This window comes from Pararge aegeria, chromosome Z (assembly GCF_905163445.1).
Source record: "Pararge aegeria chromosome Z, ilParAegt1.1, whole genome shotgun sequence".
Lineage (NCBI taxonomy): Eukaryota > Metazoa > Arthropoda > Insecta > Lepidoptera > Nymphalidae > Pararge > Pararge aegeria.
Genome location: NC_053208.1, coordinates 7,148,755 through 7,170,814, shown reverse-complemented (window position 1 = coordinate 7,170,814; position 22,060 = coordinate 7,148,755). Strand labels below are relative to the sequence as shown.

At 35.9% G+C, this 22,060-nt stretch overlaps 1 protein-coding gene across 1 annotated transcript; it reads right to left on the bottom strand.

Annotated features, from left to right (window-relative positions):
* Positions 1–2,283: 2,283 nt before the first annotated feature.
* Positions 2,284–20,501, bottom strand: LOC120636440 (nuclear receptor subfamily 2 group C member 1-like). The gene is made up of 7 exons (XM_039907917.1): positions 20,386–20,501; positions 17,361–17,476; positions 8,119–8,532; positions 6,230–6,388; positions 4,397–4,792; positions 3,854–4,000; positions 2,284–2,522 (listed from the first exon to the last, which is right to left on the bottom strand). The coding sequence occupies exons 1-7, from the start codon at positions 20,499–20,501 to the stop codon at positions 2,284–2,286; spliced, it is 1,587 nt and encodes a 528-aa protein (XP_039763851.1).
* Between the last annotated feature and the right edge of the window lie 1,559 nt (positions 20,502–22,060).

Here is a 22,060-nt window from a genome sequence, read left to right as displayed (position 1 = left end):
CTACAAACCGACTGACTTGACGTTTCAAAAGTGCAAAGTGCCTACTAGAGATATATTATGTTCAACGAAATCAGCACTACAAGCCCCAAAATTGGCGCTCATGATGTATTTCCTTGACAGCCCCAAGCTTAGCTTCGAGAAAGGTGAAGGAAAATGGTCTGGAGTGTCAGAACACCGACCTAGTAGGCTAGCGCTTATTCGAAGATGAAAACTTAACTTAATGCTACAAATTTGATAAGGTTTATTTACAAAATATAATAAATATGGCAAAGTTCAAGAAAAGTTTCTTGTAATATTGTATACATACACAAACAACTTTGAATACCATTTTTTAAAGAATAGCGCTTACCTTGTCCCTGTAGAAAACAGTAAAAAGAATGGCACTACTTTAAGTTTAGCTTTAGAGGTTTGTGTACGTACATAGAATCAACACCAATGTTGTGCGCAAACTCTGCGTCAACTGAGCTAAATTAATATTTTAAAATAGTGTCATGCTTATCCACGGTAAACATTGTGAAAAGGACAGCGCTACTATAAGACCAGTCAATTTAGTTAACCGATTTTTTTACGATACAAACTGAATTAAGAACGTACAGAAACCGTGTATACGACTTATATTGAAGCATCAAAAACCATTCCACTTTAGCAGTGTTTCTCGAACAAACGGCTAGTCTCATTCAGCAGTTGACAGTAATATTTTTACCTCTATTTGTTTTAAACGTTTAACATAAAATGGGAAAAAGTTAGTGAGCTAGCAATATTCTGCGGTTGTATAGTGAGACGAACGCGGGGCGTTTTCACTGTTTTTGGACACAACGCACTGCAAAGAATAATGGCTGAATGAGGATTCTGTATGTTCTTAATTCAATGCGATGCAATCAACCCCGTTGAGTCATTTTGTGTGGGACCGGCCATTTAGTATTAGTTCCAATAGATGGTGTTTTTTAGGTGGCACAAAGTTCACCGGGTCGTCTACTACACACACCTATAGCCTTCGCAAACCATATCCGCTCAACATTGACTTGACTCAAATTTATTGAATAAATAAATAAATAAATATATTTATTAATTATTTATTTATTCAATAAATTTCAGTATATATACACTACGACAATACACACATCGCCATCTAGCCCCAAAGTAAGCTTAGCTTGAATTATGGGTACTAAGATGACAGATGAATATATTTATGAATAATATACATAAAGACTTGGAATATAGAGATAAACGCCCAGACACTGAAAAACATTCATGTTCATCACAGAAAAATTTACCAGTTGTGGGAATCGAACCCACGGCCTTGGACTCAGAAAGCAGTGTCGCTGCCCACTGCGGCAATCGGCCGTCGTATTGTATTGTTGGCACATGCGTTATTTAAGTTTCATTTAAGTTTCATCACGTAAACTTTGAAAAATGTATGTGCCAGTATAGAGGGTGACCCTGATGACATTAATTGTTCTGATGGGACTAGTGGAGGGATATTGGCAGCAGTTGCCTAAATTTACGATTAAAATACGTAATGACACTGCTCACATTGCAATGCTTTAGTATGAAGTCGAGTTGGTATTGAGTGGATATCTGCGAAAGCAATAATAAAGGATAGTTTTGGGCTTGCTTTGACTATAAAAAATTGTCTCAACAGTGTAGTATCAAGATAAAAGTAAAAAAGTTCATGAGAGTTCTTTTACTTGGTATTTCCTTAAGCTTGGCCATTTCTATATGTAGTTGCTGGTGATATGTAACGTTACTATGACAATTTTATTATCAAACTTAGAAAGAACTAAGTAAATACTTAAGTAGGTATACTTGGTACTTAGTCGTAAGCTTGTCTTTACATTTTTAATGTATTTGAAAAAAGAACATATTTTATTAATTTTTAAAAAGTTTACCATCTATTTTTATTGTTTAGTTTACAGTATAAAATAATAAAAAGCTTGTTTACGTACCTAATAGGACAAGTTAAAAAAACTAATTAATATAGTAAATGCAAAAATTGTGTCTGTTCGTTTGCTTCCAGCTTCATGAAATTTGGCATCTTAAGAGCCTCATCCTGGACACTTTTATCCCGAATGTATCCGAATAACTTCAATCACTTAAAACGCACATAAAAGTTAGAGGGGCATGATGGGATTCGAACTCGAACAACCAAAGCGAAATCGAAGTCCTACCCACTGGGCTATCACCGCTTCACCGCGGGCTAACATGTAGTAGAATAAAAACAAAATACACAGAGGTAGAGGCTTACCGAGGTAAACCTATTACGAGGTACTAGAGGTAAACCTATTACATAGAGGTGTAGTTGAATATCCGGGTGAGGATTGCGTTAATGTCGTCAGCAGGCGGCGTGGAGAATAGCAGGTGTTCCAGATATCCTCGGTTCGCTACGAAACACACGCTGGGCAGAAGTAGCATGAGCTTTCCAAACCTGCAGGCTTCCTTCTCAGCGCAATGCCGCTGCAGTTGTATTAACGTCTTCTCTTGATATATCTCCATTTGTGTCTGTCTGGAGAAGTCTAGGGCATCTGTAAAATTTGATTTGCTATGAAATAACTATTTTTAATTTAAAGTAACGGAAGCAAGTATTTAAAAAAAGTAGTGATATGTATGTAGTGGGTATGTGCTAGACTTCACTTTCGAGGGGCCGAGCTCGAATCCCAGCACGCACTTCCAACTTTTGTAAGTTACGAGTATGTGCGTTTTAAGTACTTAATTAAAATATCATTTGCTTCAAGGGTGAAGGAAAACATCGTGAGGAACATGCCTGAGAGCTTTACATAATATTTTCAAAGGTGTGTCGAGTCCACCAATCCGCACTGGACCAGCGTGGTGGACAACGACCTTAACCGTTTCTCATTGTGGGAGGAGACCCGTGCCCTGTAGCGGGTCGGTAACGGGTTGATATGATGAAGTATTTTATTAGTTTTTATTAACGCCCGTGTCATGAATGATTCGAAGGGATGGATGAAAAGTCAGTAATGCGAAGAGATGAAAATCATGTTACCAGAAGAATTTTAAATATTTCTGTAGCCTAAAAAACAAGAGATCGGTTTAAATAGTTTTATCCGTATAAATGAAATGGACAGTGAGATAACGCTGTCTATTCTAATACTTCTATTATTCTTATAAGCGAAAGAAGAATGAGGAGGAATTTTATGATGTACTTAGTTTCTTTTTAGCACAAATAACGGAAACAACGGGATGAGTTTTTTATTTTTTTTTCAGCTCTCTGTCCCCGTTAATGAGGATAGATAACGGATGCAGATGACAAAATGTTTAGTAATTTTATTGCAACGCCGCAGTACCCTTTACGGGGACGCGGATAAACCACTACAGCTTCGTTGATCTGGTGGGAAGTATGTTTAACTATATGCATCACAAAGTCCGTGTTAAGGCAACTGTTAAATATTGGGGTTTTCCGCTAAAAAAAAATCAGTACCCGAAGTTAGGAAATTTGTGTTGCTCAGTGATCACCCTTGTGCCTCGGAGATCACTACGTAAATTATATCTTCTATAAGTACATGTTGCTACCATCCTTATAAAAGGCAAATTCCACTGAGCAAAGGTGATGTCTCTTCTGTCCTACACAAATCTTTACGTGCTAAGTCTACACTGAACTGTCAAGTTTCTAAATAATGCCGTCCATTTTATTGTGTTCTTCGTTGAAAAGGCACTATGCTAGCACTATATTATGCGATAAATTAAATCTATATTTAAGTTTGGGAGTCATTCAAGCCGGATGATTTTTTTTTTTTAAAGGATCTTTACAAAAAAAAAACTACCCTGACCGTTTTGCAATAAAAAATATTTAGATTCAGACGGACGAAGGTACAGGATTTATGAAATATATAATTACCTGTTCTGAATAATAGAGATGTTTTCAAGCTATCGAATTCAGTTTTATCTAATCGACTTAGCGCTATCTTCTTAAAAAGTGTTGACATTTTCCTTAATTCCTCCTTGATGTTTGGGTGTTTAGATGTGATAACTGACGATACGTGATCTGTGGAATAAAACGTGATAAAACAACAAGAAAGGTCAGTAATCGCTATGTCGGATTTAGGATGGTTTCACGATAGATCTTTTAATTGCACTAGACAGGGACGCTACTTTCATCTATTTTTTAAAAGAACTTTTTGGGCGGACAAAATCTTTATAGTAATTTGTCAACATAACTATTCAAATGAAGTACTGGGAATAAAAAAGACCGGAACACAGCAATGCTGTTTTGGCATCCTTGGATTCATTCCTTGGAGTCATTGTGGTGCCATCTAGTTAATTAGTGTGGAGACCGCCACAAACTAAACGAAACTTGGGACTGTATACGAGACGACTTAACTTGCATTAAAAAAAATATATCATATGTAATACTATCACCCGCGAGATTATAACAGCTCACCTTCATCAAAGTAAAATGAACACTGTGCGGCATGTAATAAGAAAACCTCTTTCCAATTGCTGTGAAGCAAGCAGGTTTGTTCACTGTACGACATTTGTTCAAACATTGGTACTGTATGTAACCATTTTATTGTAGCAACCAACAATTTAGCCGAAGGGTCGTAGAGCTCAATGTTTGGAACTACAGACCCAGGTTGTTCCATCTTGTAATCCTTATTTTCACCACGCTTTATTATAGTCTCAGTCTGTTGAATCTCTTTAGCGCCTTTTATATGTTCTATGACTATGATATCGTTTTTGTCAGTCTTTAAAGAATGGTGGTGTTGATCAAAACTTTTCGCAACATAATGGAGTGGGGGTTCGAAATTGCTCGGTGAGTGCTGATTGGTGCTGTAATCTAAAACCAATACGTATGCATTATAGATAATTATTATATTTTTAGACGCAATAGCCCAGTGCTAAGTGCTTCGGCTTCTCTTTCGGGGGGATCTAGTTAGATCGCATGGACTATGGCCTAAAGCCTTCAGACTCTTAGAGGAGTCCCGTGCGCTGTAGTGGGCCGGTAATGGGTTGAAATGATAATTATGACTAATTATTTTATTGGAAAAAGAGCATGTTCAAAATTTTAAAACAACCCATTTTTTAATAATACTAATGTTGAGTCGACCGGTATTTTTGCGATCGTCGTTTCAATCAATGGTCTTCTCGCGAAAAGCTTCGACCAACATCTTAAGAAGCTTTCGCTTGGTTGTTGGATCAAGGGTCGGATACAGAAGGCAGTCCTTGAAACGGCGCGTATTGTGAGGAGGTTCCTCACTCTGGAGCCCTGACCGCCGGTTGCTTGGGCATTCAAGCGAAGGGTGTTTTTTTTTCTTATAAATTTTTAATAGTGTTTTTTAATTTTTGTAAGCATTGTTAAGAATTGAAAAAAAATAAAATGAAAAAGAATAATAATAATAATAATTTAATTCAGACGTTTCCATCCATAGATTGTTAGTATATTAGTTACAATTTTTCCTTAACCACTAAGTTAGTATTGATTAGTTTAAATAATAAAAATAAATAATAAAAAAAACAACATTACACTCGCCCGATTGCTACTCTCACACAGTGGCACAGTATAGGGCAGGGAATGCCGTTGTCGCTGGTACGTAAACGCTGTAGGAGAAAGGCTGCTTTGTTACGCATTATGGCAAAAAAGTCATTTGTTGAACTCTTCCAATACCGACTAGTAGAGTTAATCTGTTTGCAGAGTAATTCATCATCATCGTCATCTAGGCTAAAATCATCATCATCATCATCATATAAATCCATTACCGGCCCACTAAAGGGCACGGGTTTCCTCCCTTAATGAGAAGAATTTAGGCCGTCGTCATGCAGGTTTCCACACTATGTTTTCCTTCACCGTTGCACCAAGTGATATTTTAATTGCTAACGTACATAACTTAGTAGAGTTAGAAATGCGTGGTGGGATTAGAACTCGGCCCACCGTAAGTGAAACCAAACCAAAGCCAAACCACTAAGATGTAACAGCTTATATAAAATACAATGTAAACTCAGTATCAGTTTATAAAATATATAATTATTACGGATACAATATTAAGACTAAACATTAGTTCGCAGTAGAAATCGCAACGCAATTTATACGTAGATAGGTCTTATAGGTATACTGATGGTTAATGATGTGATATAGGCCTAATACCTTGATAAGAAACAAAATTAACTTCGCAAATGCAGTAAAACACATGATATCAATCTAACTTATTATCTATCGCTAATAACAGTTTAACTCAAATTTAATACAATAAAATAAAAATATGAATTTAATTCTCACTTCCATCCTCTTTGAAATTATAAATTTTGTTAGCTTCCTCTGAGCTAGAAACCTCATCGTCTTTTACTTTTTCGGAATGTTGAGAGTCTGGTTTTAAAGATATATCGCCGTGGTACAAAGATTGATATATGGTGCAGTTTAAGCTATTTGGGTTTGTTTCTGAAATATAATAAACGGTAGTTAGTAACCTATCATATCAATGTAAATAACAGCGGATCATGTAAATAAACGACAATGATTTAAAAATCGTTAGATATGACCTGAAACTACGCCATTGGTTTCATAATTAATGACAATAGAAATAGATATTCTTTATTTCAAGGTTGATCCAATTACATTCCATTCTTCATTATGATAATTTCACTGGTTTAGAATATAGATTCTAAGTCGAGTTTTGTCCCTAAGCGTGCTTTGTGCAGCGAAGATTATAATTAAGGCGTTTTTCCTCGTAATCTAAGTAAGTTCTCCTAGAACTGATTAAAATTGGAGGAGTATATTGAACTCATACACCAACTGTCGAATAAGTAAAGTCAATGAGATAATTTTTATATTCTAAAGAAAATAAGAACTTTTTCGTGATTTTAATGCATTTGTAATTTTATTCCCGTTTTAATGTTAATTATTCGTAAATCGTCATAATAGGTTGGGGAAAAAGTATTTTATTATAGTATGTTTAAACTTGTAATGAAATCTCTGTGGCTAAACTATTAGTACCTGGCTGGTTTTGGTGTCAATAAAAGTTTAAATTTTAAAAATGATAATCCCAAATTCAAATAAGAAAATGTGTGATTTTTATTGGTTTTTCGTACTGTGAAGATGAGTCAATCTAATGAAGAAATTCGATAAATTTTAAAAATTTACTACAAAAAAGGTAAAAATGCACCGCAAGCCGCAAGAAGTGGATCATGTACAAAAATAACGTGCGAAAAAGGTCGTGGTTAAAGGCCGGTCAGGCTTCACAGACTGTGGCGAAACCCGGGATAACTCGCAACAAGGTGATGCTGTGTGTGTGGTGGGATTGGAAGGGCATTATTCATTATGTAGCTCATAACCTTACAACCAGTTAGGGCCATCGATTCTGAACTCTACTGCGAACTGATGAGATTAAAGCAAGAAGTTGAGAGAAAACGGCGGGAATTAATCAACAGAAGGGGTATGGTTTTTTATCATGATAACGCTAGACCTCACACATATTTAGCCACTCAGCAAAAATTAAGAGAGATTGGCTGGGAGATTTTAATGCATCCGCTGTATAGTCCTGACCTTGCACCTTCAGATTTCCATCTGTTTCGGTCTCTTTAGAATTCTTAAGGCAGTGTCAGGTTAACATCACGAAAGGACTGCCTAACAGCTACCTACAAGACGGCAAAAAGTTACCGAACAAAATGGTACCGACATACTCTAGTTAAATGTAAATAAAGTGTATTAAAAAATGTCTTGAATTTTCTTAAAAAATGTGAAGAAACTTTTTCCCCAACCAAATAAATACAAATTCTTGATATTTTTAAATATCTAAAAACTACCTAGTTAAGGCATATTTTATAAATATTTATTATACTACCAATAACCATAATCAAGCTGCAATGGAAATAAACTGTATGCATAATCAAAAGTTCCTTTTTAAGATAAAATTGAACAAAGAACAAAGAAAGTTTTAATAAATGCGTGATCTCACTTAGTTTACGTTAAATATTTCGTAAAATTTTCGGGACGCATATATCCTATAGCGATTTAAAGCATTTTTGTTAACTAAGGTCAATATTATTGACAATATTTTTACCAAATTTTTCAACTCTTCGATACACCCTGCACACAGGCGATGTTATTGTGAACATGCATAATATTGTCAATAATATTGACGTGTGTGCGGGCAGCCTGAGTACACTTACTTTGTGAATCACCACACATCGTATTATCGGGGTTTATTATTGGAGGGTAAAACATGTTTGTCGATAAATATCCGGGATGCGGTACAGGATAGTGCACGGGAGTCGAGAATAGCGGAATCTTAAACGGATTGAAGGTGCCGAGTGGACTTGAGTTGTTTAGAAGTCCCAGGTTGGATACATCCATTGACATCGATTCTGTGAAACTTGATATCGTGGGAAAAGGTGCATTTTCTAATACGGAGTTATGCATTCTATCGGAGAGTGCTGTGTAGGAATATGGGGGGAAGTTGGGCAGTGCGACGCGGTTTGCTGCCTGTAAGAATGGCGCTTGTCTTGATAAACTGTATCTCAGTTTTTGGATAGCAAGTTGTTGCTGATCGATCATTGGTCGCGGTGCACGCTCGTGTTGAACCGCTGTAACAAAAAATTTCGGTTACTTAAACGAGTTTTGGGGCTTGACTTACGCTTTGACCACTTTGTAGTAGAGAGTTTTTTATAACAGAGTTTGGAAGTATTTCTGTGTTCCCGTCTGAGGGGTGTGGTTGCCGGTGTAACTACAGGCACATCTACGCCTACTACGATAGTTAACACCTAGGCTCAGGTTTATGGACACGGGGCGGCCCAATCTAGGTCGTGTTCTTTGCATGCCTACGAACTTTACTGTTTATAGGCGATGGTTTTACACTCGCTATCAGGTAGGCCATCTGCTTGGTCTGTCAATTACAAAAGAAAAGCCGCATAAAGGTTGGCGCGTGTCTAACCATTATAACTAAATGAATGGCGATTTGAAAGATTTCATGCAATCTGGCGCGTTTCCACGTACAAGTACATTCGCGCAAGTTTCTTGCACGAGCTATTGGATCAAGCTATAGACTTAATCAAGTAACTTTTGCAAGTGATATACACGTACTATTTGCAAAGTGACTGGCATTATACTAGCACGAGTTTTCAGTGGAAGCGGTGATAGCTTATGGTTTATGAATTAGACTACACTTTCTTCAGAAATTAGAGTGATTGTACTTTTCATCCCGGAAAAATGCATAGTTCCTATGGGATAGAAGCATTATTCTATTATAACCTCTCCACGCATAAACGCTTTTGCATTAGAGATAGGTATCTACACGGGATATAGAGATACTCGGTTGCCTATGTCAAAAAAAAAATGTTGTTTCAGTTTCTTTCTCTATATGCCTTATCTTCATTCAAAATGTATTTATCAGGCAACTAAAACAACTTGCAATTGTAACTTAGTCTTTATTCTTATAAAACATAAGTTTTTTATTTTTATATTTTTTTTATTTTATTTATTTATTCAGAATATTGGTAAGGGTACAGAATTAACACAATAAACATGGTGCCGCGATAACTGTTGCAGTAGTATAAACGGTGTCGCACCAATTAACGCCCTTCTACAATAAATGTATGGGTACCAACTACCAATAACACAAAAGTAGAACATAGTAAATGCCTCTAAAAAAATTACAGCAAAGTAAGTAAATTAAAAAAGATAAATAAAAACAATTATTAAGTTTCAAATACAAAATTAAAAATGGGGTAATGCTGTCGATATTGTCACAATTTTCGTGCTACAGAAGAGGGCTGTTCGTGCGATTTATAAAATGGTACCGAGAGATTCATTTAAAATAAACTTAAAGGTGTTAAAATGATGACAGTCATAGCCAATGTATATTTTAAAATTTATATTAATAATTTATATTATTATAACTCTTTATTTGTACACCACATTAAGAATTATACAAGAAAAAAAAGAAACAATAAATTAAAAAAAAATAATGAAAATTGAATGTATGTTCACAAAAATATATCTAAATTTAAGGGGAAATTGTGACTGCAATCATTTGAACGTTAGAAATAAAAATAAACTTGCAGTGCAATACACTACACTAAAAATAAGTAAATTATTTAAAGGAATGTGTATACAATTTTACAATAAGTTACCGGATGATATATTGGAGATGTCTCTAAAAAAGTTTAAAGTTTGTAGCGAAAGGTTATAGAAATTTATACGAGTAGTATAAAGGATTACGTAACCGATAAAATAGCTTGGGTGTGAATTATTGCGCTAACCAGGCTGCTTCTTAAATATTTTTAAATGACTATGTGAGATGGTGATAACAAAAAGAACACTCGGCTATGTTTGTTGAAGGCTTCTTCTTAGGCCAGGGAGCGTTTGGAACCCTCATAGCTTTAGTTTTAAGTATAAGAATGTATGTAATCACCATGACTACTCACTACTATGTGCACATACTGTATGGAATGAACGCGTCAAAAGTGCAGTCTATGTGCTTATTTGAATGAAGAAATAATTGACTTGGTTTTATTTGATTTATAACGCCCTTCATTAAAGAGGGAAGGAGAAAAATAGAATAATTCAAAATGCAAAAATCACTCAACAACAAAAGTGTAACATCAATAACTACGACCTGAACATGTTTGTTGTTTTCATGAGAGAGAATTAGAATATAGACCCACCACGCTGCTTCAATGCCGGCCAGTGGTCATTTAAAGTTATTATTGCATTACATGTTAGTGACAATAAACGAGATCGGTGATGGCTTTACGTGATTTCCACGATTTTGGTGATTTCTTGTCGAAAAACCCAATTTTTAACAATTTTTAAACACTACAGCAACGACGACAAGAGGCCGATAAAAATTCAAAAATTCAAAATTCATATTTCATTTATTCTTCTTCTTCTTGTGAGAGATGAAAGATAAGAGCAGGTATCGCATGTTGAAGAGTAAAATATTCTCTTAAACTACACAAATATAATTTAATGAGAAGATCAACCCCAGATTGTCGCACCCTTTCAATTAAACATCATTTAGAGTCGGGGTACATTTGCCAAGCAAAATTGGTGGATAAAATTACTAGTGTAAGTAAATATTATGACAAGTGCTGAAGGCTGGGTGTAGTTCACACCACAGCTGCCTCAAGCATGCAAGTTGTGCGATCAATTTGATGAACAAATATAAACATACCGGGGAGTGCGAGCGACGTTTTACTTATCATGTGACATCGCGAGGCGGAAATCTCTACACCGTTTAGGTAAACATCGGTATTTCGCAAAGTTTAACACGGAAACGGACGTGTGCTTTTTAGTCAAATCTTTAGTACAAGATAGTAGCCTTCCGTTTCCTTTTTTAAAACTTATTTTATTTTTTCAATGTAAAAAGTTTCCTCGTTTAAAATATATATATATATATAAATAAGAATAACACGTGACCACAGAATAAACACTTGACAATGCTTCAATCGCTCTGTGCGCAGAACAAATAAACCAAAAAGAAGAAGAAGATAGTAGACTTAGTACGTGATTTGCTCGCTGGCAATCGAGGAGTATCAAACTCTGTACTGTCAAAGTAAAGTGGTTCTAATACTACTTGTTTTAGAGTCGCAAATCCTGCAGTTGTGAGTTTCATTTTACAAACGCTCTGCCATAAGCCCTAGATGAAGAATTGTAGGAAAGTTGGAGCTTTAATACAATCTGAATAACATCAATTGTTATATTCTGATGTTCTCGTAAGTAATTGTTCTCTAAGTATTTCGATACTCGAAAACGACTGCTCGGTTGCGAGCGAGCATATTTTGTTCTAAGGGTACAGGTAAACGTTGTCGAAGAGCTCAAAGTTTTCACATAAATTTCATAGCAATGATTCTTCCTAGTCGTTACAGACTTGACAGACAGGTCATTCTCGTCATCTGGGTTTTGTGGCTCGCTTTACAATCCGTCGCCACTCTTCCCTAACGGTTGCCTTTCTTAAGTATTCATGTAGAGGAGCCTCGATTGAGGCCTTCACTTGGTCCATCCATCTCATCGGTGATTTACCGCGTGCTCTGGTACCTTCTTCTTTCCCTTAGCAGGAGCAGTGATAGGATAACGCAAAAATATTACCTTGACCCTAATTTATTTCATCGTGCTTTTCTTAAGTTGTGGACACACTGTTCTAAGCACTTTTTGGTATAGGCTTTAAAAAATAAATAAAAAATTACTTTCCTTTCTCGGGAACAAGTTCGAACAGGTGCGTTCTTAGTTTAAGCCATTAAAAAATCTTAAACTCGGAAGGGAAACGCGTGAAGAACCCTGCTTGCCCAAGAATTCTCCATAATGTTCTCAATGGCGCGGCTAGTGAAATCTACCAAACCGTACTTGGCCAGCGTGGTGGACTACGGCCTAAACCTTTCTTTTCTGAGAGGAGACCGTTGCCCTGTTGTGGACTGACAGTGGATTCATAATAGTAATAAATAATAAATAATAAATAAATAAGGAATGTTGAGTCGACAGTTATTGTTCCGTTCGTCGTTACAGTCAGTGGTCTTCTCGCGAAAAGCTTCGACCAACATCTTAAGAAGCTTTTGCTTGGTTGTTGGATCAAGGGTCGGATACAGAAGGCATTAGTCCTTGAATCGGCGCGTATTGTGAGGAGGTTCCTCACTCTGGAGCCCTGACCGCCGGTTGCTTGGGCATTCAAAAGCCCCGCAAGCGGAGGGTGGTTTTTTTCCTTATAAATTTTTAATAGTGTTTTTTGTTTTTGTAAGCATTGTTTCTTAACATTAAAAAAAAATGAAAATCAATAATTGATACTTAGAATAAATAAATAAATATACTATGACAAAACATCGCCATCTAACCCCAAAGTAAGCGTGGCTTGTGTTATGGATACTAAGATGACTGATGAATATTTTTATAATTAATATACATATGTACTAATAACATACAGATAAACAACAAGACATTGAAAAACATTCATGTTCATCAGCCAAAAATTTTCCATCGAACCCACCGAAACCACAATCGAAGTCGCTGCGCCAATCGGCCGTCAAAATGATGTACTTATGTGAATACTGTATCGGCAAGTTCCGCCTTTTCTAACTAGCCTTATACATGGTCAAGTACGCGTTATAATATACTTCTGTACTATATGTTGTTTGTGTTATTCGACCGTGTTTATTAAGGTTGTTTACAAATTCTGGGAAACATTCTGTTTTCCTGGAATAAACGTATTACTCTCCTTCCTTTTAACGAAATCTTTGCTATGTTAGGCCGTGAAGAAAGGACATAAAACACACTTTCGCATTTATAATATTAGTAACGATAGCTATATTAACAATAAGCAAACCTACTTCTGCCTGTCACTCTAGAGGTAAGTAATTAATTTTATATTTTACGTACGCAACCACAGTAGGTACGTAGTGGAGGTAGGTCGGCCGCGTGTGAACGCAGACCCGTGGTGTGATCGGAGGGCACCCACAATCCACCCCCCGGCTTTTTTCCCGTCACTCCCTGACACTTGTGTACCGCAAATACTTGAAATGTCTCCTAATGGAAAAGACATGCTGCTCGGAGGAAGCCTGAATAAATACTTTATTGAGACAAGTGCCCTCTTGTTCTGCTCGCGTTCAATTTGGTGTGAACGATCTCGAAAAATCGGGATTTGCAGATGAATTGGGGCGAAAAAATTATATATCGGGGCATAACCGTAGCTGTTCTATTAAACGCCTCGTTGATCTAGTGGTTAGTGTTTCGCACTTTGTACTGACCTATTGATCTTGTCTATTAAATATTTCCAGTGCCTCCACTCCGCGGAGTAAGAAATAGACGGTGCATCAGTAATACAATTAAAGAGTATTAAGTAGGTAAATTCTTTTTATAATTCCTATAAAAGATTATCTGTTAAAGATTCCTATATATATATATATATATATATATATATATATATATATATATATATATAGGAATCTTTAACAAATAATTAAAGAAAACTATTATCCTACTAATATTTTAAATGTGAAAGTGCGGTTGTTTTGATATACGTTACTCAATCACGCAAAAACGGCCTGACGCATTTGGATCAAATTTGATGCATGTAATGTAGCCTTTGTTTGCCATAGGCTACCTTTTATTCCGACTCCTTAAGTATTTCCAGAGGGACACTGAAAATTGTGTACGACCTAATCAGGCAGACAGCTTTGAAATTTGGTATGCATGTCACCTTTGCTATGCAAAAGGAAATGTAAGTACTTTCTATACCGTACTCTCAAAAAGTTCCCGCGGTAGGATTAGTAATTATTGTAAACGAGAAAAGGTTTGGACCCAATTCTGAAGTCCACAAAGACGAAGTCGCGGGCAGAAGCTAGAATATTGTAAAAACGAAAGTTTCGCAACGATTTAACCGAGTTGGTGAAATTTGTTACAGAGATTGTATTACCTACTACAGAAATAGTTTGCCGCTAACTAACTTTTTTAAAGAATTTTGAATGTCAATTGTAATTATTAAAAATGAATTTATTTGTATTGTGTGTAATGGTGTTGCTTCAAACTTTCTTTTAAATATATTCTGTAGTCAACATCATTGTATTTACCAACCCATTACTGGCCCACGAAACGGCACGAGTCTTTTCTCAGAATGAGAAGAATATAGACCGTAGTCCACCACGCTGGCCTAGTGCGGATTGGTGGACTTTATACGCCTTTGAGAACGGTAAGAAAACTCACATGCAAGCAGGCCCCTCACGATGTTCTCCTTCACCCTTAATAGTCTAAGATCCTGATATACAACGACCTTCACCGAGATGGTTATTTGATGAAACGTATTTAATATTTAATTTAATATGTCAATAAATATATTGCATATGGGTTGGCAAACAAATTTCAGTCCAGGATATGATTTTTTTTTTTTAAATATGCAACGACAATACATACACCGCCATCTAGCCCCAAAGTAGCCCGACTGATGAATATTTTTATGAATAATATACATAAATACTTAGAATATACATATAAACACCCAGACACTGAAAAACATTCATGCTCATCACACAAACATTTTTCAGCTGTGGGAATCGAACCCACGGCCTTGGGCTCAGAAAGCAGGATCGCTGCAAACTGCGCCAATCGGCCGTCACCATCATCGGATTAATAAATAATGAAAAGAAAAATTTTTTTTTTAAACATTTCACCGGTTTGATTATTAGACAAATTCTATACCAATCGAAAGTATGAAGCCCATAGAATATGCAGACTTTAAGTTGCCTACTCTTTTCCCGTCACAACTCTCGGGTACCCAGGTAAAATCAGGTAAATCGATACTAGCATTTTTCACCGGTCTGATTATTGAATTAAAATTAAATGAAAATTAAGATTATTTAATTATGAACACGATGGTATAGGGTTATAATCAAAACGTCAATATCACAAGCTTTAATTAAAACTTTTGAGCCTGGCTTCGCTTTAGAAGCATGAAAAATAATCCTTGCGTCTGCCTCTTCGTGATGACATTCATAATTAGTTTCTAACTAACCATCTCGGTGAAGGTAGTTTTAATTTCTAACCATCTCGGTGAAGGTCGTTTTATATCGGGATCCTATACTTACTATAAAGCCAGTGAAACCCTTTAAGAAAGCCCGTTTTTAGTTTAAATTAAATCACTTCATTTCGAAACGTACTTATTGCTGAAAAGCTAAATGTGAGTGCAGGGGAAACAGATGTCGAAGCCTAGGCTAGAAGTCAGCACCATATTTAAGTACTTACGTATTCTGTAATATTCTTTGTTATATTCACTTCAATAACTTCGAATTATATAAAAATTATACGAAGAAATTACATATATGGCCACTCAAACAGGTAAGTTAACCTGTCAGCAGTCATGAACTATGAAACGATAAAAGGGCCTATTACTCTAATATAGCTGGACATGATTTAGACAAGTATTTCATTCCATACAGTTAAGAGAGTGACATGACAGAATTCAATATCAGTATGCGACGTTGCTGTTTGCAATTATCATAGTTTTGCTTTTGCAGTTATTTGCAAGTATTTTTATTTAAGTATTTTTACCTATACCTTTTGGAAATATAAAATCTGTATCATCATCATCAAAACATTACCGGCCCATTCCAACGTACGAGTCTCCTCTTTGAATGAAAAATATAAATAAGTAAATAAAAAAATACAACGTTACATTAATATATTTGTCATATTTTTCCATGGAGATGGTTTTAATGAATCGCGTGAAACAAATAAGTACATATTACCTTATTAACATGTTATTAATAGATATTTGTCGCTTTAAGGGCTCAGCCGATTTCGGCAGGACTTTAAAAGACAAGTAGACGATTGTAGTGGTAGGATCTACGACATAGTCTACCGCGAAGGCTTTGATATTTTATTCTTGTTTTTGTCGGCATGGTGGTAACTAGCCACGGCCGAAGCTCAACAAAATTAACGACAGAAAAATCTGAAATTAGAATTTACCATATTGCACCTGCAGGGAACAAACCCAAGACGCCCCACTTAAACCACAGCGCCAACCGCGGCGCCAGGTGGGTAGTTTACTGAAATTACTAAAAATATCGCGAGAGTAAATATCGCATACGACTTTCGTTGGCGGCAGTCAAGAGGGTTAGCGGTGGGTTAATTTATTTCAAACTCTCTTCTGCCCGCGGCTTCGTCTGCGTGAATGCAGAATTGGGTGTAAAGCTTCGCTCGTTAATAATTTTTAATCCTAACGCGGCAACTATTTAAGAGATCGGTATAGAAAGTGCATGTCCTTTTCCATAGCATAGGTGGCATGCATACCCAATTTCAACGCCCGTACGCGGCTTAGCTCGTAAACAATTTTAAATTTTCCGTCGAGAACAACCTAAGGAATAGGAATAAAAGGTAGCCTATGTTCTTTCCTATGTCAAAGGCTACGTGTCAAATTTCATCCAAATTCGTTCGGCCGTTTTTGCGAGATTGAGTAGCAATCATCCCCACTTTCACATATATACTATAACTAGCTGACCCGTGCTACTTCGTCTGTACCAAATTACCAGAAAACACAAATAAGTATAATGACATTTTCTAAAAATGAATCCAAGCAAAAATGAATACTAAATTTCATGAAAATCGTTGGAGCCGTTTCCGTGATTCCAATTATACTCGTATATATACAAGAATTGCTCGTTTAAAGATATAAGATATTATATTACACCACTTTTACTATGTAATTATATTATATATAATTACTATCTTAGCGGTTATCTTACTATGTAATATCTTACTATGTAATATATTATATATAATTACATAGTAAGATAACCGCTTAGTGAATACTCCTCTGGCCGGGGTGGTATGCTGCGCCTCTTACTTGGTCAGCAATTGTGGCTTGCGTTTGCCATTTCAGCGAGGGCTTTAGCTAGGGTTCCTTGTATTGCTGTAAAAGCTTAAATAAACATACCATCTTTCTTCATATTGACGCGAAGACACTTGGAGAAGCGGCAGGCTTGGCACTGGTTCCTTCTGCTCACGTCCACAACACACCTGCCATTTTCCTTGCAAATATACTCCAGATTCCTGAAGAGAATAACAAGTTACAACCTTAAAAGGAACTATATAAATAGATAGATAGAATAACTTTATTGTAACAAAACACAAACACAATACAGAAAAAAAAACATAGTGGTAAAGTGTTAGAGTGGAAAGTGATAATAGTGGTAACCATAGAAATATTATTCCTCGGAGTTTGATTTATAATAGCAGCGCTTCACGGTGCTAGCTGCTGTGAATAAGTCTGTACATGTAATTTTTTTTATTGCAATGTGTATAGGCTCCTTTGGGGAAACACTGCGGGCAGTGGCGTGCACTTCATACATGTGCAAAATCACTGCCTACCATAAAATTGATATATAACTCTATTTAGAATTTTAGCCATTTTATGCAATCTTCTTGCTGTATGCATACCCTGGTAAATAATTGAGTGCACGCCACTGACTGCGGGGCATAGCTATTACAGGTCTTATGTTGAGGCAATTTGTTATGTTAAACTTTTGCGAAGTAAGTATAACAAATTTTTTGCAAATCGCGTGGGAGCCGTAGTTTTTTTTTTGTATAAAAAAAGAACCCTTATGATAATCCAGAGTGTAATCTATCAATTTAAAATATCAGTCAAAATTAGTACAGAAGTCGCTGGGTGAAGGATTAGGTAAACATTTCAATGTAGAATGCAAATACTTATTACAAGTTAAAATTTCAACAATACCTACTTGAGATGGTCTTTATCACAGTATACCTAATACAATAATATATATAATAAGCATACTAATTACACATTGGATTCTAGATAAATGAATTAAACCTCTCCTAAACAAAGATTACGAAAATCTATACCTTGTGTGGCAAGAGTTGCCAGGCAAAAAAATTACCTATCTAAGTAATATACAATGACAATGACAATGCTTTTTATTTCGTAGATTGATGGATATCACAACAATACAAATGTAATATAGATGTTATACGTGTAATATACATATGTATAGTGATAGACAACAATAGAAAATGTAATAGTACAAAGTGCGTGTGTAGTGTAGTGAATATAATTGGTTGTTGTGTCAGTGTTTGAGTTGAATAGAAATAACTATTTATAACATTTCCTTAATATGTTACAACTGCTTTATAGTTTATTGCAGTATCCTTAGTAAAATTATGACGCTCGCAACCATAGATACGTTTTCGAGTATCGAAACACTGTCATGTCAGAGTAAAATGGAACCTTGCGTTGTAGCTCAAATTGCCCATACTTCTACTGGCTACTCTCTGGGCAGTGCTGGCAAGATAAGTAACTTTAAAACAAGTGAATAAGGTCCAGTGATGGTCAACAGGTTATAAAAACAATTGAAGCCGATATAAGCCTGTAGAATGGCAACATGCTTATCGACCCTATCTGCAAAAGATCTGAGGATCAGTAACGTAAAGGAAGAACTGCAATTGTGTAGTAGTAAATAGAGTAGACCCAGTCTCCCCTCAATATGACAATTTGTAATAAGAAATTTAATAAAAGCTATAAAATGTCAAGCAAAACATTTGCTTATAAGCGAGGACTGATTGCAGGATATTACAGTAAAAAGAACCGCAAAAGGCTTCAGTAAATTATAAGTTCCAAAACATACCATTACTAAGCTGAGGTCGGTGTATAATCGAATTCGCTAGTGATACTTGTAATGAAATTGATATCTAAATATAAAAAAATAAAAAATAAATATAAAAATATAATAAAATCATTTTATTTCAGGTCCATATACAAAATTTAACACAAAATAAATATGTAAGACAGATTTTAAAATAAATAAATAAATAAAAAAAACAGTAATTAATTAAAATCTAGAATTAAGAATTATAATAAATTAAATTTCAATTAAAAAATAAATTAAATTTTCAATTAAAATTAAAATTAAAATCCAACTATTTTATATTATTTCGTGTTTGGAATCTGGTGCACTTTTCACCAATGTTTAATAAATAGGCTGTCAGGGGATGCCTGAGCGACGACTCTAAGGAGCTTATCGGCATCGGCAAACATGCCCGACGCCCTGCAAATATATACGTTAACAATAACGTTTAAATGCAATTTTGGAACATAGAATTGTGTTCTAAACTCTTGATAACAATCTGTATTACCCAAGGTTACAAAATAGCCTGCAAGTTCTTCTGGTCTGTTAGTTGGGTTATGGAAAAGAGACCTGAGGGCTGACTAGCATTGCTAAATGCAGTCATGATCATCATCACCCGCAACCCAATAACGTCCCACTGCTGGGACTCCCGATCGTCTTCTCTCGTATGTGAGGAAATTCTCTCATACGAGAGTTTTAGAGCATAAACCAATCACGCTCCTCGAATGCGGCATAACCGGAACCGATGGCTCTGACGGGGGCTACCGCCACCAATTTCCTGACACCGAGCTTTTGAAAATTCTTTAACAGTAATACTCCTTACATTTATGCTCCGAACTTCGTATTGACCCGTAGTTTAACACGCTATCCACCAACGAGGCAGTTAAAACAGACAACATAACATTATAATCTATATATATAAAAATGTTATGTTGGTTTGTGTGCGCTTCATAAACTCTAAAAGTTCTGCACCGATCGAGCTGAAATTTTAGCATGATACGCATCAGGGATTGTTTTTATCTATTTACGTGGCCATCTGCCAAAGCACTGCGAAGGGAATAAAAAAAAATTTACCCCGTTGTTACACGTATATATGTACGTGTTCCTACTAATAAACGGGGGTAAAACTTCTCATTTGGATATTATTTACACCCGTGCCGCGTGCGCCAGTGCAGTGCAGTGCAGAGTTGATAAAACTGAACAAAAAGATTTTTAAAAAAATCCCCGGGGAGAAACAGGAATACTGCTCATACTAGCCGCCCAGCAGTAGGTAAGGTAGGTAATAGATCGATGGTGATGATATGAAGAATGGCTTACCGTCGTATGCTGCGTTTGAAGAAACCTCTGCAGCCGTCGCAGGAGGGCACCCCATAATGCTTGCCCGAAGCTTTGTCGCCGCAAACCCGACATAGCGCTTCGGGCTTTCCGTCCATTTTCTATTAAAAAGTGTAATTGTTCATTCATAAACTCTTTACAATTTGATAACAAACAGACTCTGGTCTAATTCGGTTGCAAACAGCAATTTTTAGACTAAACTAAAATAGCTGTTACTAAAGTAGTGGCATCCTTTTTACTATGTTCTGTGTTTGTTTATTTAAACACTATGTCACACATACAAATACAGAAAAAAACAATTAAGAAGCTGAAACAGTGAACATTATAGCGTGCAAAGGCGGTCTTATCGCTAAATTGCCCAGACAACCTTTAGCAAGAGGAAATCCGACAGACAACGTTAGTGCGGCGATTTGTTATTAATAATATTGAAATCCTAGTCCACAAAAACTATTAAAATGATTACAAAGTTATCAAGTGCTTCGTGAACAAGGTTTTTTCTTATCTTACAATAATAAGCGAACCGAGTAGACGGCCCCCCTAATGATGAGCGACAGTTTGCACGGTATGAAAGAAACACATACTATAAAAGTGACACCTTATGTCCATCTACCCTAATACACCGTTTATACCATGTTTGCTCTACAGTACTTATAAACAAGGCCTACTCTTAAAAAAATAATTTTGAAATTTGTTGTTTTTGAATTTCGCTCATGGGCTCTTCCTGAGACCAGAGTGCGGTTGGAACACTTAAAAGTTGCTAATTGGTAAGTTAACCAATGTAGTAATAATCTACATGGTAAAGAAACTATTTATATATTAACCTATTTTCATAAATGGTTTTATTATATACTCTTCGTGTAATAATGATAGCCTAGTATCTAGGACTTCGGCTACACTTTCGTAGGGCCGAGTTCGAATCCCAGCATCTTCTCATCATCTTATTTTCTTTTTTTGTACTTCTTTAAAATAATCTCTATTTATAAAACGAACCCTTTACCCTTATTCAGTACAACGGATATGGCGTAAGCGTATTTTTAAATTTCACTACAAGTTTGCTCTTTACAGCAATCTCACTTGATGGATGCTGCAGTCGAAGATGGTATTGCAGTTATAATAAAACCGTACCCCTAATCGGCTTCTACGCGACATCGTACCGGAGCGGAACGTTAAATCGCTTAAAGGCACGACTTTGAACGGGTGAAGCCTCTCACCAGACCAGAAAAAATTCTGAAATTATAAATTCCCAAATTGCCGGGCATCGAACCCGGGTCCTCCGAGGATATAGTCAAATCTGCAACATTGTATAGATACAATTTAGATAAATATAAAGTTCTACTTGCGTTGTATTTATCTTTTATTTCAATTAAAAAAGAAATTATTCCTAGTAGGTATTTGCTGTGATAAAATGTTCATCCAAGTGCACACATCATTTTCGATACCTATATTAAATGTATGCGCATACGAAATGTTTTTATACAATACCTCAATCAATTTTTCGTCAGCGGGCCAGAGAATTTGCAACTTTGAAAGAATTTTGTCGCATCATCGGCTTCATCGCATTAATAATCGATTGATAATGCATAAATAAAAGGGAGCGGGTGAATTGTTTAGGATATAAATTTTCAAAAATGAGATTTTGATATGCAGACTGCACATG